The 27,726-nt window shown below is 40.0% G+C and overlaps 1 protein-coding gene across 1 annotated transcript in view; it reads left to right on the forward strand.

Moving 5' to 3' along the window:
- The window catches only part of CAPN13 (calpain 13), an 89,394-nt gene that overhangs the window by 21,091 nt on the left and 40,577 nt on the right, over positions 1 to 27,726 (forward strand). The window contains exons 3-6 of the mRNA XM_067462573.1: positions 3,065 to 3,134; positions 8,459 to 8,577; positions 19,988 to 20,121; positions 26,590 to 26,764. Of these exons, the coding sequence (XP_067318674.1) occupies positions 3,065 to 3,134; positions 8,459 to 8,577; positions 19,988 to 20,121; positions 26,590 to 26,764 (498 nt within the window). The remainder of the gene's footprint in view (positions 1 to 3,064; positions 3,135 to 8,458; positions 8,578 to 19,987; positions 20,122 to 26,589; positions 26,765 to 27,726) is intronic.

Genomic DNA, 27,726 nt, shown 5'->3' on the forward strand with positions numbered 1-27,726 from the left:
ACTTTTTGATTTTTTACAAATATTTTCAAGCTGTGATTGATTGAATTCATGGATGTAGAATCCGTGGATATGTTAGTGAGTGCTGAACTACAGTGAAAGAAGAAAAGCTCACATTTATTTTTCAAGAAACCTACCATTGCCTTTTGACTTTCGGTGCCATCTTCCTTCCCTTATCATTTGTACTCATTTTATCTCTGCTGTTGTGCAGTACTGCCACTTCCATCGGTACCAGTATGGTTATACAAGACCACCATCAGAATCAGACTTTAAGTGTGATGTACAGCCCACCTAAAGACAATCTGACAGGAGAACTAATCCTACATAAGATCTGGAAAATGCCCCCCCCCCCCCAAGATTGCCTTTATCTTGCTTTTTTAAGGGAGTGGTGTTGGAAACAAGGCTGGCTTTGCCACGGATACTGCAAAGAAAGAATTTCCTACCTTAGGTAAAAGGGCTCATCTGGCTAACCCTTACAGTCTTCTTCAGTTATAAGAAACTCAGATTTTACAGCACACAGAGTGCTCAATTTTCTGACGAAATCCAATGCTGAACCTCCAAAGAGAATGTAGAATGGTCAGATTCTCAATTCCAGCATCATTCCCCTTAACTGGATGACATGCCAAGAGAAAAAAAAAGAAGTTATGGCCCAAGGCAAACAAACACAAGCACACTGCATTACCCTGGATTATACACCTCACTGATAACTATATTTACAAAATGGGTGTATTGGTTCAACTCAGGCCTTGCCACCATATCCCAATCTAGCTGTCTTCTTAGCATTAAAAGTGTCTTTCAACATCATAAATGAAGTAAATAAATAAATCAGTATGAAGAATGAAAATGTGTTATCAATCAAACTTCTGGTCAAAAGAAAATGTCAACAGGTGAAAAAAATACACACAGAAACTAATCACCGAATGTACTGATGTGTTCTGAATGTCCCTCGGCTAATATTTGTGTGTGTGAAAGAGTATGTATGTATATGTGTGTGTTTGATATATGTGCAAACACACACCCCACCTATTTCAGAAAAGAACTCTAGGCTGATCACAGCAATCCTTGCTATACAAAATATATAAATCAGCAGTGCATGAAAAGAATAATTATTGGAAACATCATAATAGCATTTAGCATGCTAAGCCCAGAAATCAAGTAAATAAAAGCAGCAGCTCATAAATCAGCAATTTAAAAAGGAAGAATGATAATCATAGCAGACAAAACAAAGGAGAAAAGAATAAACTTTTCCTTTTCTAAAAAAAAAGAGAAGTTTTAAATAGTGATACAGGCTAATCCCTGGTCTTGAATGGGAGAGTTCCAGTAGCTGCTGTAGGCTATATTTCAGAGGATGGAACTGGCAGAAACCACCTCTGAGTATCCCTTGCTATGTTATGAAATTCATGGGGTTATGCCATAAGTTGCACTCACACAGACACAGAAGAAATGCAGTGTCGGAGCTTGAATGATGGACGACAGTGAAAGACAATTTCAACTGGTTCATTTTTTTAGAAAAGGATACCACAATATTTACATATGTCTTTGTAAATGTGATAGAAAATACTTTGAAGTTTTTAAAAAGAAAAAAACACTATAGGAGAGAGGAAACTGATAGATTCTGTCAGAGTGGTTTGAGTGTCTGTATCGTAAGAATCTTGATTTCAGTTATTTTGTATTCAGCCATCTTTATGATGTTGTGTTAGGATTGCCACCTCTTTTTGTCTAACAGACTCATCTTTGACAGCAAGATGAGTAAGTATGGCATGGGCTTTTCAATGTAGGGACTAAATAACTGCTGAGTCACCTAAGGGCTGAGAAGAGCGGTATACAAGCGAAGTAAACAAACAAACAAACAAACAAATAAATATACTATTGAATTTTGCCACTGCACTAGACTTCAGGATTCATTTTGTTTATTTTTTAATGTTGATACCCAGCATTCACAGATTTCTTCATAAATTCAATAGAAAAAACTTGAAATGTTTTTCTTTTTTGAGAATGACCATGGGAAAGTAAAAAAAAACCACTTTTGCCCACTCCCAGTTATAGATTTCATCAAGATGGTGAGGCCTTGCACTACTGTGAAGGAATTGTTTCTCATCACTGCTTACTGCGGAGTGCATGGTTTGGAAAGGTGGAGCAAAGTTTTAGATACTGAAAGTAACCTGCAGGGCAGAAGATCATCTGTGAGCAAACAAGATCCTAAGCCATTGTAGGCTTTAGAAATGAAAATCAGCACTTTAACTCAGAAATGAAATGATACCTTTAAATTGAGAAAACAGGTTACAGTAGAAGAGAATAATTTAGAGTGGAACTCTTACTAGCCAAGATGGACAAGGCAAACTGTCCCAGTAATGGGTTAGTTAAAAATGTCCTAAGTTCAGAGTCATCCCTCCTTTTCTGTGGTCACACAGGCAGCTTTCCTAATGTGAGTACTGGTTGTTGGCAGTGGTCAAGACCTCTTTCCAAGCTGTGTAGCTATCTGGCAGTGGCAATGGGAACAACCTGGTTCGAATTCCCTGCACAGCTGAATGCAAGGAAAGGGGGATGGTGGCAGAGCTCTCTGTGGAAAATGGCCTGGTCCACATTGGATACTGTTGTGCTGTCCACACTCTGGCCAAAGTGCATTCCCCAATTTCATCTTACTATAAAGCTAAATCTGTTCAACCTGGTTTATCTTATACTAAAGACTAAGTCCCTGGATGACATGTAGACTTCTGGGAAATGTCAGCTTTTTTAGCTGACATAGACAAGGCCTTTGTTGAGGTGTAAAAAAACTAGTTCATTCAAAATAATATAGGGATGCTGCCATAAAATGATGGCAATTCATATGACTCTGTTTCTCTCTCTCTCTCTCTCTTTTAATTTGTCTTCTACCTGTTTTTTATTTAACACCAGCAGTCTTTATTATCACAAAATAATATACATTCAAAAATATAGGAGAGGGAAGGAAAAGAAAACAAGAAAAGAAAAAATGATTATTCTACTAACACATATCTAATACATAGTCTAACTAAAGTTGATAAAAGCCATAACCACAGCTTAATTACATCATTTCTCTCTCTTTAAGGACATAATGAGGTACCCCCGTTTATTTGTGGATGGTGTGAACAGAGCTGATATTCTTCAAGGACAAATTGGTAAGATCCAAAATTCTCTGTTGTTTCTTGGAACCTAATAATCCACATCTGAAGAGGCAGATCTTTTATGCTAGCATACCCTATTGATGTTTACTTATTTACTGCATAGGAAGCAAATCTATTCTGTCACAGTGTAATTGGTTTGTATATTGTTTTCTATTCTTATTGTACAAATATTTATGCTCTATATCTTTTTTAAAAAACTTAATGTTGTGAAATGAACATTTGAGGTGTGCGGACTCAAGAATACACCCAAAGCATCCAGTCATTGGTGCTTTGTCAGAATTTTTGAATTGATTTTCCACATGTAAAAGTTTTTATCCATGTAGAATTTGTATCTGCAGTTTAATACCGGTAAATTTAAAGTACTGCTTCCAAGGATAACGTGCACAAGTTTGCATATGTTGGTTCTATCCACACATTTTGATGGATGTGCAGAAAAATATAAATTAGACTGTTGCACATGATACCCAAACACCTTCATGGGTGTATTTTGTATATTTAAGAATATATAGGAGCCCCCAGTGGCGCAGTGGGTTAAAGCCCTGTGCCGGTAGGAATGAAGACTGACAGGTCACAGGTTCGAATCCGGGGAGAGGCGGATGAGCTCCCTCTATCAGCTCCAGCTCCTCATGCGGGGACATGAGAGAAGCCTCCCACAAGGATGATAAAACATCAAATCATCCGGGCATTCCCTGGGCAATGTCCTTGCAGACGGCCAATTCTCTCACAACAGGAGCAACTTGCAGTTTCTCAGGTTGTTCCTGACACGACAAAAAAAAAGAAAAGAATATATATACTTAGAGCCAAATGTCAGGCTAACCAGATAACACATTTTCAAAAGTGGGCAGCCAAATAACTTTGCAGATCCCAAAATCTGGCCATAAATGCAAGAGCCCTATTCTTCTATGGAAATTCCCCAACAATTAATGTTCAGAGACATACTGCTTCTCATTCTTGAAGTAGTGGCAATCATTTTAAATTTTTAAATAACCTTGAACAAACAGAATTACTTTGGAGCAGTATATAAATAAAGTATTATTATTATTATTATTATTATTATTATTATTATTATTAGCTTTATCCATTAATTTTCTCCCTCCATTTGAACTTTGAAAAAAAATAGAATACTGTAACCATACTATGCAAAATCCATGCATTTCTGAAACCATACAGTGTATGAAACCATTTCTGAAACCACACAGTGAAATTAGTATATTTGTCAGAATATACTAGTTTCTGGTGTGAAAATCACCTATAGTTTACACTGTATGGTTTCACAAATGCATGGGTTAAAACAATAGAGATGTGTAGAATGGGTAGAATGCCACTTTTTGTGTTTCCTGTGTAAATTGGAAAAGAAGGTTGCAACATGCTCCGTGCAGTGTGCTAAGTTGTGAACGGACATAACCAGAGAATGTGGTGTACATATTTTGTAAATAATGCTACAGTTCCACTTTTGTTGAAAACTGAATTGATGGGTCCATTGGTTTTTCAACTTCATGCCTTCAAGAAGTACCTGGCAAGGTCGAAGCAGCTGAGATAATGGGAGATTTATCTCAACTTTCCTGACATTATTCATATGCTATATCAATTAGTGCAACTTTTTCTCTTTGTCCTGAAACTTCCACAATTCAGTTTTCATTAGATCATTCCATATTTTAGTACTGTGTGAGAGAAAGGAAAAATGTCTCTCTATCAATTTGCTCCACATCATCCTAAATTTCAGAAACATCCAAACTTATGAGGGAGGTGATCCTTGTCTTCTGAGTGGCTTGTTGTGTTTTGAGCAGTATTGCGGACTATAAAGTTATATAGGGAAAAACCAGGGCAGAAAAGGATGCTGACCAGGGTCCAATTGCACCAGAGTGAAGTGCTTTCAGCACCATTGATTTCAAAGGAAAACTCAAGCACACACTTAATCGTATGCTCCAGTTTTTAGACGGACTTGCAATAAATTTGGGTGGGCAGTGGGGGTGAAATCGATGCTGAAGTTTGATAAATGAATAAAAAAGTGAGTAGAGTATTAAATGGTAAGCAGAGAAAATGCAGTCTGGAATAGGAAAGTCTATGATGTGTGAAGGAAATGTTTATATATATATATATATATATATATATATATATATATATATATGAAAAAGAGAGAGAGAGAGGAAGGGTATGGCTTGACTGATAAAGGGAGTGCACAAGGAAGCAAAACAAGTTGTAACAAAAGAAAGTATGAATATTAAACAGGACAAGGAAAGGGTGCCTATGCTTGTGAAGAAATGAGGATGAGAGGAGGGGAGTCAATGAGGAGGATTGTGTGGATAAAGTTAATGTAGTATGTTGGAGAACCTTAAGAGGAAATATGGGAGTCAATGTGGTAGGATGCTGTGTTGATTCAGGCAGAGACAGAAAGCTGGCAGATGAAAAGGTCAGACTGATAGAAGACAACTTTATTCAACTAGTCTGGGTTGGGAGCAAATGGAAGCTAAATCTCAGAAGGAATGAATTAACATTGTCTACAAGGGTGATGACCTGGATATAGAAATGGTTTTTAATGGCTGATGTAGCCAATGCTGAAAAGATGAGGCTATTTTGGTACATGCTGCAAAAAAAAAAAAAAAAAGAGAGAGGAAAGATTCAATCTTCCCTAGTTGGATAGAAAAAAAAATCAGACAATCACCATAGCTTGCTTGTGCTTATGGGAAGTTGGCAGGGGATAATGGATTCCTCAATAGTAACCCTTAATAAAGCATCTCCCAAAAAAGTGTCAGAGAGGAGAAACCTGGATAACATCACTGGGGATCAGATTGTCCCTTTATTGGCATGACTGATCAGATAGAGATGTCAGCAAAACATCTAGGGATGAAAGAAAAGGCTGGAAAAGAGGAACCTGTAAATCAGCCAATGGCAATTTATGTTCTTGCTTTGATTTCCCATGTTTATATACTCAGAAACTTGAGCAATCTCCTTTTTTGTGCACCAGTGTCAGACCTAACAAATGATTTATATGGGCAGAGGAGCTAAACTTCCACAAAAATCAAGAGTGTAGCTACAAGTAGGGCAAAATAAAGGCACTGGCTCTGAAAAAAAAATACTGCCCTTTCAAATGATTTTCCCTTTATGTTCTAAGTTTCTAGCATTGCAAAGAGCAAGGTACTGAAAATGGTTTACCCCTACAACTCTTACGTTTACTGTGCTTTCATTTCCTTGGTAACTTTGACTGCTCTTTGTCTTGCCTATATTCTATTTCTAGATGATCAACTGAAGTAGTAAGGTGTAGGCCAGTGGTTCCCAACCTTTGGTCCTCAAGTTGTTTTGGACTTCCAACTCTCAGATGTTAAAAATTGTAGGAGCTGAAGTTCAAAACACCTGCAGGACCAATGATTTGGAACCACATATGTAGACAATTGACAATGGATCAGTGGTTCTCAACCTGTGGGTCCCCAGGCATTTTGGACTTCAGCTCTCAGAAATCCTAACAGCTGTAAACTGGCTGGGAGATTTCTGGGAATTGTAGGCCAAAACACCTAGGGACCCACGGGTTGAGAATCACTGGGCTAGATAGACGGTGAGGTCTCCTTTTCTGGACATCCTAAAAAGAGGCTGGATAGGTATCTGCTGAGGACACTTCAGTCAGAGATCCTGCATGAAACATGGGTTGGACTTGGTGGCCCACAACACCATTTCCAACTTTGCAATACTATAATTCTTTTGGGGAGATTTTTTTACAGGGCAATCCCCTAATTTCATCCCCTCCCCCACACTTATAGCTACACACTTGCACACGATTCTGTCGTCTGATTTTCAGAGATCTCTCCCATACTCAACAGGTTTTTCTGACACTCTGTGGCACTTCCAAGGGACAAGAGGGTCACAAAGAGAGGAAAATGAAACCTAATTTTACCAGGCTAGTTGCATCTGTCTAAATTTGGATCCATCCTGGGATCCTGGGATCCATCCCAGGGCGGGTCAGCGCTGCTTATGCTATTGGATCTCACAGCAGAATTTGACACAGTCGACCACAATCTCTTGACCCACCGCCTTGCTGTTGCTGGAATCAGAGGGACAGCTTTAAACTGGCTGTCCTCCTTTCTTCACAACCGTGGACAGCGAGTGGAGAGGGGAGGCCTGGTCTCTGAGAGGTCCCTTCTATCTTGTGGGGTTCCTCAGGGGGCCATTCTCTCCCCTCTGTTGTTTAATATCTATATGCGACCACTTGCTCAGCTGGTTCGAGGTTTTGGGCTTGAGTGTTATCAGTATGCTGATGACACTCAGCTGGTGCTGAAGATGGAAGGCCGACCGGACTCTGTACCCGATTGTTTCCATCAGTGCCTCGAGGCCGTTACTGGATGGCTGCGTGCCAGCAGTTTGAGGGTGAATCCAGCAAAGACGGAGATCCTATGGCTGGGTGGACCGGGCAGTGGGGACATCCATCTGCCCACCCTGGATGGTGAGGCGTTACGCCCGTCATCATTGGTAAAGAGTCTGGGAGTCCTTTTGGACCCTCTGCTGACAATGGAGGCCCAGGTCTCCGTCGTGAGCAGAACCGCCTTCTTTCACCTGTGGCAGGCTAGACGGCTGGCCCCCTACCTGTCCAGGGACGACCTAGCTATGGTGATCCAGGCCACTGTCATCTCAAGACTGGACTACTGTAACGCCCTCTACATTGGCCTCCCTCTGTCGGTGATTCGGAAGCTCAAGTTGGTACAAAACGCAGCTGCTCGGCTTCTTGCAGGAATTCCGATGAGATGCCACATAACACCAATCCTACTACAGCTGCATTGGTTACCAATTGAGCACCGGATCACTTTCAAAGTGATGGTACTCACCTTTAAGGCCTTGCATGGTCTGGGGCCAATGTATCTGAGGGATCGTCTCACCCCCTACCAACCCCAGAGATCCCTCTGTTCTGAGGACCAAGATCTATTGGAAGTCCCCAGTGTCAAGTCCTTGTGTGTAACGGCAACCAGACGCAGAGCCTTCACAGCAGTGGCGCCATCAGTCTGGAATGCTCTGCCACCTGAAGTTCGTGCCCTGCGGGACTTACCAGCTTTCCGCAGGGCATGTAAGACATACCTGTTTCGACAGGCTTTTAATGTTTGATAATGTTGTTTTTAAATTGTTTTAAATTGCTTTTAAACTTTGTTAGATTTTAGCCATTCTTGTAAGCCGCTCCGAGCCCCAGGGGAGTGGCGGCATATAAGTTTAAATAATAAATAAAAAATTAAAAAATATTGAATTATTTGTAGTATACTTTCCTATATTCTTTATATTCCAGTAAATGATGTAAAATATGCTGTGCAGTCAATGACAATTTCTTTCTTTCCTTCTTCAAGGTGATTGTTGGGTCCTAGCTGCCCTGGGTTCTTTGACCAGGCAACAGCGGTTCCTGAAAAATGTTATTCCAAAGGACCAAGGATTCGAAGACATTTATGCAGGGATTTTCCATTTTCGGGTATGTAACATAGTATGTTATAGTAGTGTCATTTTGTCCTCTCCAAGCATTTACTAAAATGTAAGTGTCATAGCAAAAATAAAACAGATGGACATTATATGTAACTTTTTAATTAAAATATGTTAAAGTTAAATTACATGAAAATGAATGAGTAAAAAAGCCCCTCTGGGGGAAATAAAAGATGTTAGTTATTATCCTAACATCATCTGACTCTTTTTATTATTTAAAACCGTAGTCTCAAAGCATTTTCAATAAGTGATGCCATTCTGTTCACAGTATAGCAGGTATGTTTGATTTTCTTTGATAATCTACTTTAAATATTGGCTTACTCAGTCTTTGTAACATATGGCTTTCTGGGTTGCTAGGACCTGCCTTGTGTAAATCTCAGAAACATGGATTTATGAACATGCAGTTGTTCTTAGTAAGAGTTAGGATATGGTAAAAACTCTCAGTTTCAACTTTGTTACCTTTCACTAAAGCTTCATCTCTGTCTTTTGCTTTATATGCATGCCATTGAGAGATGTCGGTTCTTCTTCCTAAGTGAGCAATGCATTTGTATGCATTTTTGCATGTGCTTTTAAATAAAGAACTGAGTTTGTATGCATTTTCCAAATGTATACATTTTGTACATATATTGTATATTCAGTTGACCAAAATATTTGTTTTTATTTGCCTTTAAGTCATCTCTGCCTCATGGCGAACATATCATAGGTTTTTCTTGGCAAGATTGTCTTCCTGTGAGGCTGACTTGCTCACAATCAGCCACTGGATTTCCACACCTGAACAGAGATTTAAACTCTGATCATCCAGAATCCTAAATAGTATGTTTATCTGGTATTACTGTTTAGCCGATATTGCACCACCTGATATCTGCCAGGAAGTAGCAGCCAGTAATGAAAGGACCAATGCATTGGCATATTTGGCCCATCCACTGTTCAGATATCAGCCAGCACGCCAATGCCTTAAGTCAAGAAATAGTTTTCTAAGATCAACAGAGCTACTTGCAGGAACAGCTCATTAGTGAGAGTCCAAAAGTGGCAGGAAGCTCAAGCCATGGCTGATGCCGAATGAGAGACTTCTTCCTGGGCACACAGAAGACTGGACAACTTGGAAGGCACTGAACAGAGTGTCCTCTGGCACCACGAGATGCAGAGCCAACCTTAAGAAATGGGGCTTCAAAGTGGAGTCCACAACATGTGAGTGTGGACCACCGATTACAATACATTCTGAGCCCTGCCACGTGCATAAAGACCTCCTTATAGTAACACCAGAGGCACTCCAAGTGGCCAACTACCGGTCAAAAGACATTTAGTATAATGCCAAGTTTTTTAAACTTTGCGGGGTTTTTTAACACATTACAACTGTACCCTCAGTTCGCTTCTGATACGATAAATAAATCCAGAATCCTAATCCAACTCTCAAACCACTATATTCCATTAGCTCTTAGACCAAAATGTGTATCTGCATATTTTTCATTGGTGAACCATTTTAGCTGTTTGTGTTTTTAAAATATATAGTACTTGACTTGGAGGCATGTTTTGTTTCTTTAGAGCAGACACCTCAGAAATGTAAGGAAGTCTGAGAGAAGACGTGCCTTTTCTCATGACAAGTCTTGAGAGATGTGAGTGATGTAAATATCTTGAACTCCAAGAAAATTATTTTCCAACACTATTAAGAAGTGTAGTTTATTGTTTTATTTGAAAAAAAACTTCCCACTATCCTCTTATCAGCAGTACAGGAAAAATAGATCTACGGTACTTTTATTCTGACAAGAAGATCAAAGCAAAACTAACAAAAAAAATAACAGCCTGAAGATCCCACATACTTGAATCAAATATCACTTTCCATAATGTTCTTAAATGATCTTTTCAGGGTTGCTGCTAACACAGCACAGCTTGGTTATTAGTTTTCATGCAACTTTGGAAAGGATGTATCATTTTATTCCACAAAGACATAAAACACTATTTTCCATTTCAGCAGTAGTGCCTGCCATTTTATATTACTTTAAATGATTTTTCGGATTTTGAAAGCATTGCTTTAACAACCTCATACACTGATTGTTCATAAGGAGTCTGAAATATCCTCATGCAGAGCTTGGAAAGGTTATTTGCATTGTGACATCTCACAGAATTTCCCAGGCAAACTGGTGAGAGGATTCTGGGAGATGGAGCCCTTCCCTCACTCTATACGTTTTCTAAGCTTGGGCTTCATATCTATAGGGAAGACTAGCTGGAAATGGTACAGAATGAAAATGCAGCAAAGGAGGTTATTGAGTTATTTTCCCACCTTTCTACAAAGGAAGTCTTACTTCCTACTATTTTATCTGTATATCAAAATAAGCCTATATCAAAGAATGACCTATGTTTTCCCCACATTTGCTAAAGTCAGAAATTGTACAAGTGGAAATGACCACATGGAATATCTAATCCAATTCCCTACCATGCTGGAATACACATCTGAATCACTCCTGAAAGATGTCTGTCCAACCTCTGTTTAAAGCAGTGGTTCTCAACCTGTGGGTCCCCAAACATTTTGGCCTTCAACTCCCAGAAATCCTAACAGCTGGTAAGCTGACTGAGATTTCTGGGAGTTGTGGGCCAAAACACCTGGGGACCCACAGGTTGAGAACCACTAGTTCAAAGACTATTTTAAAAGTAATTAATCATCCTTATTTACAGCTCTTACAATGAACAAGCTTATCATAATATTTCAGTGGAACTTCTTTTGCTGTAATCTAAATCCATTGATTCATGTTATAGTGTCAGACGGATCTGTCCCACCTTTGAAGTCAGGCATGGGCAAACGTTGGCCCTCCAGGTGTTTTGGACATCAACTCCCATAATTCCTAACAGCCAGTAGGCTGTTAGAAATCGTGGGAGTTGAAGTCCAAAACACCTGGAGGGCCAAAGTTTGTCCATACCTGTTCTAAGCGATACCTTAAGAGATATTTAGAAACAGCTATCATATCACATCTCATGTCTTTACTACAAGCTTAATAAATCCAACTTCTCGAGTCAGTCCTCATAAACCTTGACATCCAAACTTTTTGCAATCTTAGTTGCACTTTCAGGCTTGTCAATATCCTTGTTAAACTGCAATCCCAAGAACTGGACACAATGTTCTAAGGGAGGTCTGACCAAAGCACAATTGATTGGCACTACTGCTTCCTTCTCTCATTTCTATTGATGAAGATTAGAAGTACATAGGCTTTATGTTGATGTTGCTACATCACACTGTTGATTCATCTTTTGCTTGTGGTCTACTAGTTATGTTAGAGTTTGGTTCTGTATATCTTCTTCCCAAATGCAAAGATGATATTGGTGCAAATATGGTGACAATGGTAATATCCAGATGTGTTTTTGGTAAGGATATGTAGAGGGCAATCTCAGCTTCCTCTAGGTTGTGGGACTCTCTCTGATATGAGATGTTAGGCATTTACTTTCCTTGCTCTCTTTCTACTAGTACCAACATGAACAAGTATTGGTGACTTGGGACTCATCTACATTCACTCCAAAATCTGGACCCACTCTGAAGCAGCAATATTTCAGGCTGGCCTCAGCAGTCACCTCACACTCCAGCTGCCAACCGGTCCAGACAAGCTAAAAAGTCAGACACCACTAGATTGTGACCTTACCTTTTCAGTCCTTATCACTGAAGTCTACAGTGTTCCTGGCCATCCCCAGGTTCATTTGCTGACATCAGCAAAGGTGCATGGTTATGGCCAGGAACTCTCTTGTGTTTTGTGGCCATTTGCCTGTTGAGGTGGCAGGGGCGGCGTGGACCTGATCCAAGCATAGGGAAAATGGGATGGTGGTGCCAGCACAAATGGCCAGCAGACCAATCCATTCTGGAGTCAGTCGTGCTGTCCACACTCTTGGCTCAAAGTGCAGCAGTTCCCTAGTTTCACTGAAATGTCAAAGCATTCCTCACTTTGCTTAACATAGGGTTTAACTAGTTTAACCTGGTTTGCCTCACACTGAGGACTGGAACTTCCTGGACATTGTGTGGACAATAATATTGGAGCAATCTGTGGTCCACTTTGGGATATATGGCAAGCATAGACAACCCTTTAATGGCTTTGGGCACAGCTCTTCAACGGATCAGGGATGCTTTTATTATTCTTATCATGGTTTTAAATTATTTTATATTATATTGTTTTAATATAAATATATTTCAAGTTTTCAAACAGTAGCATATTTCTTTTTGATCTTTTACTTCTAATTTTACTCCATGTGCCTCATTTTAATTCATGTTGTGAATGTAACCCCATTCAGATTGAGGATGGTGTGTGTGTGTGTGTGTGTGTGTGTGTATATATATATATATATATCCACCCAAAGATTGTAATAATTAAATAACAAATCAATCAAGCAATTTATCAATTTGCTACAATGCTTTTGTAATCTGGGGTGTTGTGATTAATTACGATGCATATGACAGTTTCTAAAGCTACTTAGTCACCAAATACTTGTTCATATAAAATAATCCTTACATGTTGATAGAAAGAGATGAGAGAAGGAAACAGACAAGTATTTCAATGAGAATCCAAACATGCAGGCTGGTATGCTGATTCATGTAGTCAAATCAGTTCTGGTTATTTTTATCCCCATTGGAAATAAGTCTTTTGCAAAGCAAATGAGTCAGTTCCTTACTGAAGACCAAACTGCCACCAAATAATTTCAGTTGCAAGAGAGATGATTCAGTACAATATGTTGTTGCTATGAAATAATAATTCCCCAAGCTTTGAGGTTTGTAACTCAAACAGTATAAGATGAACAGTATAAGTGTGTTGTGGGGAAAAGTCACAGTAGTGCATCTGAGAATCCTGGAGAGTTTGCAGTTGATTTGATGCACTATAGATATTTGTATTTCATGCTTGTTGACATTTGAAAAAGTGAAGAAAGATCAATTGGAGGGTGTGTATTCCACCCCTAGGAGAATCACTTCATTAACACTTCTGTTCATCTACCTGGTGTGATTGTAGTCAGAAGGGCCAAATTTGGTAAGGCTGTACCTGATGGAGTAAGCCATGCATCTCTTCATGTGATTTATATTTCTTTTTGCTTTTAAATGAGGAAGGAAGGAAAGGGAACACATTGTGATTTACCACCTAACCAGTATGTGTTTGGAAGTCCCTCTCATCACTTTGTATATTGTGATAATCAATATAATTCAAAGAGGCAGAGGTAGCATCAGCACTCCACTCTCACACTGTTAAGTATTGGAATATTAGGATAATATAACATGGGAGGATGAACGGGCAGTTTAATGTTCTTTTACGTTACTTCACTAACATAGGCATAGTAGTAAAAGTACATTCTCTCCTCTGGGAAGAACATTAAAGATATAGATATAGATATATTTAGATATTGATATCTTTACACACACACACAACATTTCAATTCAGGTGTCACAAATCATATCAGTATCTTTGTAATCTTTTTATTTCATCCCAGCAAATATCCAATATTCATGAATTGAATGTCTTACATGTCTTCTGTGAAACACACAGGCATATACAAAATATAAGATTATTTCATAGGCATTGCAATTCATTATAACATCCTTCCTATACTGCAGTAAGAGACATTTTATCTATCCAGAGAAGTATCTATTTATTATGGCCTATTTAATATTGAGAGAAAGTGTTCTCTCTTCCTTCTCTTACCAGCATTTTCATTATAGTCTAAGAAAGAATCAGATAGGAACAGCAGCAGTAGCAGCACAAAGCTGTCAGAAACAGCAAGGTCTGAGGGTGTTGGATGCCGTATTAGCAGCCTAACTTCCATGTCTTGAGAGGTAGCTTCATACTATCTCTAGCATCTAAGGACCCTTCCAGACAGGCCCTATATCCCAGGGTCTGATCCCAGGTTTTCTACTTTAAATGGGATTATATGAATTCCCACTGCCAGTGAATCTGGGATAAACAGAAAACCTGGGATCAGATCCCAGGATAAAGGTCCTGTCAGGAAGGACCCTAGTTTCCAACTAGAGATGAATTCAGCTATTTCCTAATTTTTACCTGAAGGGTGCCTCAAATATTTCAGTGAGATCTTCTAATTGCATTGAGTCACCTGTTAAGGGCTGAAAAATGCGGTATAGAAATAAAGCAAATAAAATAATCCAAAGACTGCTTCAGACAAATTAGAAAAAAAGGCTATATTGTCCATTAATGTTGTTCTTAATTAAATTCACACTTGGCATACTAGTTTCATTGATTTATGTTGGATATGGCTGAACACATGACTGCTGATTGGCTTTTAAAGACCAGGTTTTACCTATGAATGATATTATTTTGTTGCTTTACCCTTCCATAAGTCACTCTGCAGGTTGAGGTTGTTGTTTTCAAAATAATGGAAAACAGTATCAACACATTTTAAAGTGAATCAATTAAATAAGCACATAATTTGTAGCCCAAGTAATCCAGGTCACCCTACAGCTTTTCATGGTTGAGCTCAAGACAAAACGGCCAAATAAAAAAGGACTTTATGTTTCAGGGAGAACTTTACTTTGACCTTTTAGATATCTCCCAATATCTGGATTGAATTGCTGGAGTTTCTTGAAAAACAGCTTACTGTTTGCACTTTAGTCATGGCACATTTTAATAAAGGGGTATTGGAGTCTTGACTTTAATAGAGCTTGGGAAAGTTACTTTTGGAGCTACAACTCATAGACTCCCCTATTCAGCATGGTTTTTCCATACTCTGAACCTTCAAACTTCAGACCATCTGCAAAATGCCACTTGTTGAAAGTCACCAGCTTTCAGTTGTGAATTGAAATATATTTCAGTGTCAATGAGTTTGAAAAGATACTCCCAGTGTATGCTCTCCTGCTCTACACTTTAGTTCTCTATCAATGAACTACATTTGCTACCCAGTCCAAGGAGACCAGACACAAAACATGAGCTAAAATAGGAGCAATTTTATTAACAATTTCCTATTTAACTGTGTTTTTTTTTTGTGATAAGTAATGAAGGAAAAATTTGGTGACAGAATGGCTGGAGTGGTCTGTCTCCCCAGACCTGAGCTCCCAGCCCCCTCTAGGTGAAAATATTCCTTCGAGAGGAATCCATGAAAGTCAGAGTTGCTTTCAGGTCCATCCAATACACTGGAAAGCTAGCCAGAGGGTATAAGCCCCCAGGTCACTTTGGCCCCTAGTGAGGACAAAAGACTCAGAGACCAGCCCAAGAACAGATTTTTCCCCAATCCCAAGATTGCATGATACACAGGAGCAGTTCCAAAATCCCATCCTACACAAATGTGCCAGAAGGTGTACTCTCCCCAGAACACCTATGGTGAAGACTTATTGAAGATACCACCCTTAGTCAGTGCTCAGATTCTCCATGACAATTTATGTTAGGTGGAAAAAAACCTGTGTGTGTATGTGTGGAGGGGGGGGGGGGGTTCCTACTCAGTCCTGTAGTGACCAAAATGATTACACTGTGTAAGGAGACAGGAGGGTGAGTGAAAGAAGTCCAAGAGGAAAGATGGAGGACAAGGCTGGTTAGTAGATTAGGTCATCCCTCTCTGCCCATCATACTGGCACATGATGCCAGAACACATTCACAGCTGGCCTCCATCCTCATGTAGATAGCAAAATGATTTCTCACACCATCATTTCACTATGGTTTGGGAAATTACATTAAAGATGAAACAAACTTGATTCTTTTTTACTGGCTCAAAGAAGTTTTTTATTTTTACTTTGATGGTTCTGATAAACTCAATTTGCATCCAAAGCCTTTCTACTTCTTGTTATGCAAAATTTAAACTTGGCTTCCTGGATTTCTTTTAAAGTTAAATCAATAGGGAGCTTTTGCAATGAGGGAGGGTATCAAATGCTTCTTTCTGTTTCAAACTTCAGTAATCAGTTTTGTCAGATAATGCTTGTGGGTACCAAGCCTGAAAAAATAACAATCTTAAACTCATACCTGAGACTGCCTAGTTTTTTAAATGTTTCCTAGATTAAAAAAACTTCAAGCACACACATAAGTGATGATTGTTATTTTGTTAATCCTAAATCAGAACATCCAGACCAGTGGTTTGGAACCTTTCAGAACCCTCAGAGCCAATGGGCAGTATGCCTTAAATGCCAAGGGTTGAGAGTTATAGACTCAGGGCCCTTGATATAACCCAGAATATCAAGGCAGATAATCCACAGTATCTGCTTTGAACTGGTTTATCTGAGTCCACACTGTCATATAATCCAGTTCAATGTGGATTTTATGCAGCTAGGTGGAAGCGGCCTGAGGATGCTACTACACTACAGAATCAACCCAGCTTTAATTGCCATAACTCAATGCTATGAGATTGTGAGAGTGGCACTTTTAAAAGATCTTTAGCCTTCTCTGCTGAAGTGTGCTGCTCATACCTAATGAAACTACAACTCCCATGATTCTATAGCACTGGGCCCTATCAGTTAGAGTGGTGTCAAACTCCATTACTTGTACACTGTAGAAAACAGGTCAGACCATTTGGTCAAGTTAATTCCATACTGCCTACCCTGATGTCCTGTTTGTGCATTACTTGTGTGGAGTCTGAATTAGAACTAGGTACGATAATAATAGTGATGATAATTTGTTACTGTCATCTCCTCATGTCTTGAGGCAACGTAGAATATAGTTAAAATACATAGATAAAACAAGAATCCATAAATATTCATATACTGCAAAACAGAACAAAGATTAAAACACCAATACTTCTAAAACAGGCACAGCGGGTTAAACTAAACTGCAGAAATTGCTGACTGGAAGGCTGGTGGTTCGAATCTGCAGGACGGTGTGATCTCCCATTGTTAGCCTCAGCTTCTGCCAGCCTAGCATTTTGAAAACATGCAAAGGTACCACTTCAGCAGGAAGGTAACAGCGGTTCATGCAGGCATGCTGGCCACATGACCTTGGAGGCCTCTACAGACAACTCCAGCTCTTCAGCTTAGAAATGGAGATGAGCAGCACCCCAGAGCTGAACTCGATTAGACTTAATGTCAAGGGGAAACCTTTACCTTTACTCTACTTATAAAATATACATTTAAAATTCGTAGTACAAAATTGACTGGTAGGCCTGCCAAAAGCGATCGTCTTCAGTTGAGTCTTGAATCCTAACAGCTCATTTAGCTGTTGACCGTCTTCCAGCAGGTCATTCCACAGCCAGGCAGCCAATGAAGATGTCCTCTGAGTGACAGTGCTTTTGCTGACTTCCTCTGTTGTTTCCTTTGCCTAATACTGCCCTGAGTATGGTTATCTGATAAAGAAATGCATTATGCACTCACAGATAGGGCTCATAAAGTCAAAACACCCACATAACTCCATATGCTGAGTGTTTGCATTTCCTTTTTTGCTTAAAAGTGTAGAGATTCATGATTTCAAAGTAGTAGTCTAAGAATGGATAATTAAAGCAAGTTCCAAAGTTGGCCATCCGAATTCTGTTTAAATACCTCCAGAGAAGGAAATCCACCATTCTCCCAGACAGTTTATTTCACTGAGCAGCTGTTATAGACAAGATGTTCTTCCCAATGGCAAGATGGGCCTGAACTGACTGTGTGAGTACCCAGGAGAGAGATTGTGGGGAAATAAATGGATTGTTCTATGAAAATGTCAACTCAGCTTGTGGTGCCTGTGAATAGAGGAGAATCTTCTCTCTCTCCAGGCATGTAGCCAGGGGGGGGGCTCGGGGGGCTTCAGCCCCCCCCCCGAAATTCTCATGGTGGTTCGCGAAAAGGCCTTACTGGTGCATTATTTAAACTGTTATGTTTATTAATATCATGATTTGATCACCATTCTCAATATATCCCATATGTATGGGGGTATTGGGGTAATGATACAAAAGGTTTGCTAGGTTAGACCCTCTTTCACTCAGACTCAGCCCCCCCCGAAACTCAGCCCCCCCCCCGAAACCCCCCCTGAAAATTTTTTAGCCCCCCCCGAAACGAAATCCTGGCTACGGGCCTGTCTCTCTCTCTCTAAGAACAAAAACTGAAGCGAAAATGGCTAGTTAGTGTGATAATTCCATATCATAGGTTTATGGTGTATTCTCATTTGGAACATTGACCACTCTCCCTAACAGGAAATAATAACAATTTTAAAATTGTATTTCTTCCTTTTGTTTAGAAATGCCAAATCAAGGGACACATGAATAGCAGCCATTCATAAAAGCATTATTCTTATTCTTATTTCCTCTTTCCCCCAGTCCTAGGACTTTAAGGCATCTTGAAAAAAATAAAATTGATATAGCTAAAAGTCCAGATGATTAAAATATGTTTAAGCTATTAAAATATCTATTTTTTTAAAAGCAACTACAGATGATTTATCACCTTTGGCCCTCTGGATGTTTTAGATTTCAGCTCCCACAATTCCTAACAGCTGGTAAGATGACTGGGGTTTCTGGGAGTTGAATTCCAAAATACCTGGAGGAACCACTCATTTATCACACTACTGAAGGTTCCTTCCCTATGAGCAATCAGTTCTCAAAGGCCTACTAAAACTGTCTTCATCAAGTTGTCAAAGGCTAGCAAAGAGGAAGCCATAGAGAAAGCTCTCTCCTGTGTTTCCAAGAGATGCACTTGTAGCAGTGATGGGTCAAAGAAAAGACATCTCTAGAAGATCTCATTAAACATATGTAGAGATATGATCTCTCATATGAATTATTATATATGGAAAGAGAGGGTTTGGGTTTTTTTGTTTTTTTTATATAAAGAACAAATACCTGTAACAGAAAATGAATGTCTTCTCTAGGAACATGTTTGATCATTCAGCATTAACGCAGTGGATCTACTCTAGTTGTAACTGGGAAGTGAATTTAGACCTCTATCACACAGTTTTTATTGGGAACTGGTTCTTTGGCCATTTTCATTTCCCATTGTTATTCTCATGACATCTCTGTCCAATAGAGAATTGCAAGCTATTTTTCTGCATTGCATGGTTATCCTTGAGATTATACATTTATTTATTCATTGATTTATTAATGCACATCTGCCATGCCCTTTATCATGGGATTTCAGAGCAGCAGACAATATAAACAATTTAAATTACATCTAGATAAAACCATAAACAATTTAAATAGGATAAAAACATAGTAAACAAAGGAACAGTTCAAACAGGTAGAATACAGAGAAGTGTCCTTTGGCAGATCCCAATTCATGGGCAGTTATACGTAGAGTGAGGAGGAGCCATCTAAACTACCATATAATCCAGATTATCTGCTTTGAACTGGATTATATGGCAGTATAGATCCAGCCTGATGCATTCCTTTAAATATTGAGATACCTGGACAGTTAAGGGTTTGGATAGGCTTCAATTGCTATGGATGCTTATATGTGCCATAAGGGAATTTAACATTTCATGTTGGGACCCCTTTTTACCAGCTAGGACTAGCACATGTTCCTATAAATTAAGTTTATCCTTTTTTCCCTATTCTAGTTCTGGCAGTTTGGAGACTGGGTGGACGTGGTGATAGATGACCGACTTCCTTTTCTCGATGACAATTTCTTATTTGTCCATCCTCGCAGCAAAAATGAATTTTGGCCTCCTTTGCTTGAAAAAGCCTATGCCAAGTAGGTACAGAATCTTTTTCGTTCACATCGTATTTGCACCATCAAGCATGCCATGCTTAACTGGCATTTTCTCTATGGTTCACGAAAGTAGGAAAAGCATTACAAAAGACAGATAGAATTGGCTGAAACCTATTGGCAGTTCTACATCAAAGATTTCTATTGAATCCATGCTCTTGTTACATCCTGAATAGACTACTGCAATGTGCTCTATGTGGGGTTACCTTTGAAGACTGTTGGGAAGCTTCAATTGCTCCAACGGGCAACAGCCAGATTTCTCACCAGAGTGGTGTACAGGGAGCATACAACTCCCCTGTTACATCAGCTCCACTGATTGCCCATCTGCTAACCGAGCACAATTTAAAGTGCTGGCTTTAGCCTATAAAGTCCTAAATGGTTCTGGCCCAGCATACCTGTCCAAACACATCTCCCTCTATGAACCACCTCAGAGGTAAAGATTGTCTGGGGTGGTCCTGCTCTCAGTCCCACCTCCTTCGCAGGTGTGACTGGTGGGGACGAGAGACAAGCCCTTCACAGTGTTGGCCCCTGGGATATCTAACTTCCCAGTGAAATTAGTTCATCCCCCTCTCTCCTGACCTTCAGAAAGAAAATAAAAACATGGCTCTGGAACCAAGCTTTGGCCAGTAGTACAATGCAATAAGTGAAATTGAAATATGTGCAATAACAATTGGAACAACTTTTGACTATGACTTCGGTTCGCATTTAATAACGGGTCTTAATGTTTATATTGCTTTTTAATTTATGTTTTAAAGGTATATGTCTGTTTTGTTATATTTCTATTGATATGGCATCACATTGCTGCTGAGTTCCCTTCAGGGTGAGAAGGACGAGATATAAATACAGTAAATAATGATGTCAACACTTGGTTAGATGTCATCACATAATTGATCTACTCTATAATTGACCTGCTCTAGGTAAGATAGAAGTCAGAAACCATTTGTAGATAAAATGTAGTAGATCCACATTTCCTTTGAGTTCAGAACTTAATAGTATAATGTCTAAAATAGTCTACTCAGAAGTAGATTTCACTATGTTAAGTGAGATTTTATCCTAGGTCAGTGGCTATAGGACTTAATTACTGGGATGGGATAGGAATAAATTGTTTCTGGTTCTAATAAAAGCGCATTCTACTTTGCATCTGTCCTCTTCCTACTCCTCTTGCCTCTATCTGCCTTCTCCAGATTAATCTTCTCATTGATGGATTTTAACTGTGAATTTTTTTTACTACTGTTTGTGTTTATTCCTGTTTTAATATTTGCATATTTGTATATTTTAAAGTGTAGACTAATACCTTTATGTCAAGCCACTTTGAGTTCCCTCTGGGAGAGATAAAGCAGGGTAATAATAATAATAATAATAATAATAATAATAATAATAATATACACATAGATGAAAAAGATATGTATTCTCCTGCTGCTGAAGACTAACATAGACAGTCACAGTAAAGACAGCCTCTTCAGTTATAGTTGATGCCAAGCAGAATTACTTCGCTTCATTTCATATGACCTCCATTTCAGTTTGGATGAAATTTCATCTTCTCATGCATCATATGTAGCTCAAATCCACCATTTGCCTTTCCATGCAACAAAACCAAACAAAAAAGGATGTTCAACAGCAGCACAAAGAAACAGATAATAAGCATTGGGCTTTTAAAAGATGGTTTTTGAGATGGAAATATACTTTAGATTAGGAAGACTTGACTCAGGTATCACTTTGCTGAAAAGCATTTTCATTCCAGATCGTGATTACATTAAGATGGAGAGAAATGCTGTTCATGAGATTTTCTGCAGGAGGATTTTCCCTTGTGCATACTATAAATTTTTTTCTTGCCGGTCTAGGTAGGGAACATTGTTTTAAGATGCAATTAACCATGGATTTCATTTTCTGATTCTCTGTGTTTCTCAGATAGTATACTTACTGTGATATTTAATGGCACGTATTCCTGTTATCTACAGTCGATTCTGATTAATCTAACCTCTCCTCCCCCATCTCTCCTCCTTCTTTTTTGCATTTGGGATCAAAAGCCCAAGATAAAGGAACACACTTGAAAGATCCCACCTGGAGACATGATGCTATCTGATGAACATTCAGTGACCTGAACAAAATTAAAATGAAGTAATCTAAGATTAGTGGCAATGTTGTACATAGATTTGCTAGTGCTAAATTCCACTCTTCACCTGATTTACATTAGATCACCTTCCAGCAGGGGCGATTTATTTTTTGAATTCAGAAGATTGTAAACATGGAACCAGGGGAGTTGTTTAAGCTCTCAGAATGCGATGTACAATGTAGTGTTTCTGTTCAAAATTCAACAAGGCACAAAGACCTGCCTAAGGATATATTGAAATTTAAACTGAATAGAAAAGCTAAACCAGTTAAAATAAAGTGTAAGTTAAGAGCATTTCTTTAATATTATCAAATATGTAATAATAACAGTAGTGAGGACTATGATTGCAGCTTTAAAATGCTCCTGGATCCATTCCAGGTAGAGGTAACAGTCGGGAGTGCTTACTAACAGCTTTGGTTGATACTCTAGCTGTGCCCCTTCCTAGAATTGGATAACGTAAAGATGGTAGTACATGCACTGGTAGTTGGATTTCTGCAATTGTTTTACTTTGGGCGAACTCTGTACCAAGTTCAGAAACTCCAATTAGTTCAAACATGGCAGCAAGACCAGTTACAGGAACATCAATGAGTGAGCTCCTTCAACTTTTCCTCATGTATCATGGGAGAGTGTTTATTCATGTGATTCTCCACTTGCACTTTCTAGAGATTTACTGTATCTCTCTTCTCTCTTTCCCTCCTCTCCCAACTTTCTCTCCACATGAGACTCAAGGAACCTTTACAATCCAATAACAGTTTTATTTCATGATCTGCTTGTTGAGTGAATGATCTTTCCCTACTTCCCTTCAACCACTCCAAGCAAGGCTTGGTGGCCTCAATCACTGAGGCAAAACTTTGCCCATCAGCACCAGACTGATATTTTTCAAAGAAATGTTGATTGATAGCAGAAATCATCATCATAACATAGCATTGATCTTTCTTGCTTTCCCACAAAAATTGAAAATGTCAAAATTGACCTTTTCCTATGTAAATGTTTGTTTATTTTGATTGCAACTCATTTTCTTCCAGGAAAGATTCTCATTAGCTAGTTTTCCAAACAGCATCATTCACTCATCATGCTTATGTATGATGATAACGATTGTAATAACCTTACAGTTTCCTTCCCTGGCACTTGCCTATTTTATATCTTACTTTCACATGCAGTAAAATGGCCTACTAGAAATAAAGATGGATTGAATTGTTTCATTTTATGTAACATTCTCATTTTTTCAAGCCCCAGATTATTTTTTCCTCTTCTGAATCAGTTTGTTTTTTTTTTTTCAAATTCTGCACAAACAATTCCAAGCATAGCTTTGTTTGTTTTGCCCTTAAGAGTCCGGTTGGAGCATGCCTACCCACGCTGCAAGGGCGCCGAGCCAATTTGGGCTCGCCCAATGAGACTTATGGAACCCAGTAGGTTCCGGAATGCTCTGAGGGATTTGGAGCCTGTCAGCGACTCGATCGATGTGCAGGTGGACACATGGAACATCAGGCTATCCAATGCACTTGACGAGATCGCCCCTAGACGCCCTCTCAGACCCCGCCAAAATCGGTCTCCTTGGTTCACCGAGGAACTTCGACTGATGAAGCAGGAAAAGAGACAGCTGGAGGGTGTGTGGCGAGAACTCCGTGATGGAGCATCGAGATCAGCTTATAAGGCATTCAGGGAATCCTATGAGCATGCTATCACTGAGGCAAAGCGAGTATATTCTGCTTCTTTGATAGCGTCTGCTAGCTCACACCTGGCAAAATTGTTCAAAATAATTCGATCTCTAACGACGGTTCCTACCGTCCCAAAAAGTGGTGATCAGGCCCCTCCAGCCGAGGTTTTTCAGAGCTATTTTGCAGACAAGATCTCGCTACTTCGCCGGGACCTCCCCGCCACAATTGATACAGTGAGAGAACTTGAGACCCCGTGGCCACTTGCTGGGCCCATCCTTGACCGGTTCATCCCGCTGGATGCAGGGGCTGTCGATAGGCTCATAGCTGCAGCTAGACCGACCACTTGCTCCTGTGTCCCTCTTGGTTGGTGAAATCCTGCTTGGAGGGATTACATGACCCTCTGTTGAAGATCATAAACAGCTCCCTTGAGCAAGGAGTCTTTCCAGAGGGTTTAAAAGAGGTGGTGGTCTCTCCTTTGCTGAAGAAACCAGATTTAGATCCCTCGGTTCCCTCCAGTTACCGCCCAGTTTCAAATCTCTCATTCCTGGGCAAGGTGATTGAGAGGGCAGCAGCGGAGCAGTTGCAGCAATTCCTAGACAACACAGCCGGACTAGATCCCTTCCAATCCGGCTTCCGTGCGGGGCATGGGACAGAGACTGTGCTGGTCTCCATCACGGATCACCTTCGATGCCAGATTGACCAGGGCGGGTCAGCGCTGCTTGTGCTATTGGATCTCACAGCAGCATTTGACACAGTTGACCACAATCTCTTGACCCACCGCCTTGCTGTTGCTGGAATCAGGGGGACAGCTTTAAACTGGCTGTCCTCCTTTCTTCACAACCGTGGACAGCAAGTGGAGAGGGGAGGCCTGGTCTCTGAGAGGTCCCCTCTATCTTGTGGGGTTCCTCAGGGGGCCATTCTCTCCCCTCTGTTGTTTAACATCTATATGTGACCACTTGCTCAGCTGGTTCGAGGTTTTGGGCTTGAGTGTTATCAGTATGCCGATGACACTCAGCTGGTGCTGAAGATGGAAGGCCGACCGGACTCTGTACCCGATTGTTTCCATCAGTGCCTCGAGGCCGGTACTGGATGGCTGCATGCCAGCAGGTTGAGGGTGAATCCAGCAAAGACGGAGATCCTATGGCTGGGTGGATCGGGCAGTGGGGACATCCATCTGCCCACCCTGGATGGCGAGGCGTTACGCCCGTCATCATTGGTAAAGAGTCTGGGAGTCCTTTTGGATCCTCTGCTGACAATGGAGGCCCAGGTCTCCGCCGTGAGCAGAAACGCCTACTTTCACCTGCGGCAGGCTAGACGGCTGGCCCCCTACCTGTCCAGGGATGACCTAGCTACGGTGATCCAGGCCACAGTCATCTCAAGACTGGACTACTGTAACGCCCTCTACATTGGCCTCCCTCTGTCGGTGATTCGGAAGCTCAAGTTGATACAAAACGCAGCTGCTCGGCTTCTTGCGGGAATTCCGATGAGATGCCACATAACACCAATCCTACTACAGCTGCATTGGTTACCAATTGAGCACCGGATCACTTTCAAAGTGATGGTACTCACCTTTAAGGCCTTGCATGGTCTGGGGCCAATGTATCTGAGGGATCGTCTCACCCCCTACCAACCCCAGAGATCCCTCCGTTCTGAGGACCAAGATCTATTGGAGGTCCCCAGTGTCAAGACCTTGCGTCTAGTGGCAACCAGACGCAGAGCCTTCACAGCAGTGGCGCCATCAGTCTGGAATGCTCTGCCACCTGAGGTTCGTGCCCTGCGGGACTTACCAGCTTTCTGCAGGGCATGTAAGACATACCTGTTCCGACAGGCTTTTAATGTTTGATACTGTTGTTTTTAAATTGTTTTAAATTGCTTTTAAACTTTGTTAGATTTTAGCTATTCTTGTAAGCCGCTCCGATCCCCAGGGGAGTGGCGGCATATAAGTTTAAATAATAAATAAATAAATAAATAAATAAATATGTGCCTTTTTGTATGCCCTTTTCTCTAATATATGCAATTGTTAACGTGTGCATTTTTAAACAAAGCACTGTGTCATAAATGCCGACATGTGAGAAAACAAAAGGATGTTTGTGTTTTACTTCATTTTATTGTTTAATGAAGTGTGGATATTAGTTAAGGAAGTATGAGGGCTATCATTCATTTTATATTCAAATAGAAAATGAACAACTTTCCTAGCTATCCCTGTCGTAAAAGTAATTTCAGTCTGTACCATAAAGGCCAGGTTTACAACTGACACTTAATTTGTTCCTTTCTGTTTTGTTGCCCCTGAAATTCAGACACAAAGCAATAGGTATTTGTACATCTATTATGCAGTTTTATTGGTTTTTAATCTTATTTTGTTGTTTTGATATCTGTTATCTTGGTCTGAGCTGCTGGGAATATCTTTGGCAGCTAGGGCCACTCAGATCTCAAATAATTTAAACAAATACATGAATGAATGAATAACAGCACATACATTCAATTTGACGTTATTTCTCTTCCAGTTTTCAGTTCATATTAAGACTGTTGAAATGTGATGCTCGGGAGTTTTGAAATGTAAAGCTAGGTATTAGCAGCTAACTTTGCCATCCATCAATTCTTAAGCAATGCCAATGCCACACAAAATTAAGATACCCCCTCCTCTTCCTTAACTTCAAAAGTTTTTTAAATATATGTATCTTCCAGATTGCGTGGTTCCTATACAAATTTGGACCAGGGCTACCTTACAGAAGCTTTGGTGGACTTCACTGGAGGAGTTGAGATGCCTTTTAACCTTAAGAACCCTCCTGATTCTCTATTTGAGATGCTAAAAACAGCTGCAGAGTCTGGCTGCCTTATGGGATGCACCACTCCTAAAGGAGTAAGTCAAATATTCATTTATTTTGTTTTATTGAATGTAGATACGGATCTTCCCTGGGAGACGGTTCAACAACAACAGGGCTGCTACTGAAAAACCCCTATCTTAACTATCTAACAACCTGCATCTTTAGATGGATGGACACAGATTTCATGATGGTTTTTGGTAGTTTCATATGGAAAGAGGCATGGATATCATATCATATCCACAAGTTCTCATTCATAACTATAAAAGTTCACTCCTAGGCACTTCACTCTAAGCATTTAATAAATAAGCCTATTCTACCAACTTTTTTTCTTTTGGTTAGTCTGAAAGGTGTTGCAATGTCCCTCTCCATAGTGTGATGTAGTGCTTTGATCAAACATCACATAGTGTAATATGTAATGTTTCCCCAAACTCTCTAGCTCCTTCCAGCTACAGTGAATGTTTCTGCCTTGCCCTCAGTCAGAACTCCAAAATTAGAGTAATAGAATCATAGAATAATAAAGTTGGAAGAGGCCACACGGACCATCTAGTACAACCCCCTGTAATACAAGAAAAGCACATTCTAAGTACCTCCGACAGATCCAGCCTCTGTTTAAAAGCCTCCAAGAAAGGAACTTCTACTACACCCCATGGTAGAGAGCTCCACTGTTGAATAGCTCACACAGTCAGGAAGTTATTCCTGGGAGATTTCCCTTATAGCCAGTAGTAAGAATTCAAGCCTCAACCAAACTCTCCACAGCTGACTCTCTCAACCCACTCCAAACTCACTCTTCACAGCACATGGGCACTTTACTTTTATACCCTCCCACATTGCATCAGCCACCTGCTTGCAACATGATGAGTCAGAAATTTGCCTGGTGGCTAGGCTTCATCTGGGCCTCAGGTTTTATGTCAATTTACTAAAACAAACTCTGACAGTCTCAGTGGCAGCGGAAAACAAGCCTGCTCCCTCTTCCTTATGACATCCTTGAACATATTTA

The sequence above is a fragment of the Anolis sagrei genome, chromosome 1, assembly GCF_037176765.1.
Source record: "Anolis sagrei isolate rAnoSag1 chromosome 1, rAnoSag1.mat, whole genome shotgun sequence".
Lineage (NCBI taxonomy): Eukaryota > Metazoa > Chordata > Lepidosauria > Squamata > Dactyloidae > Anolis > Anolis sagrei.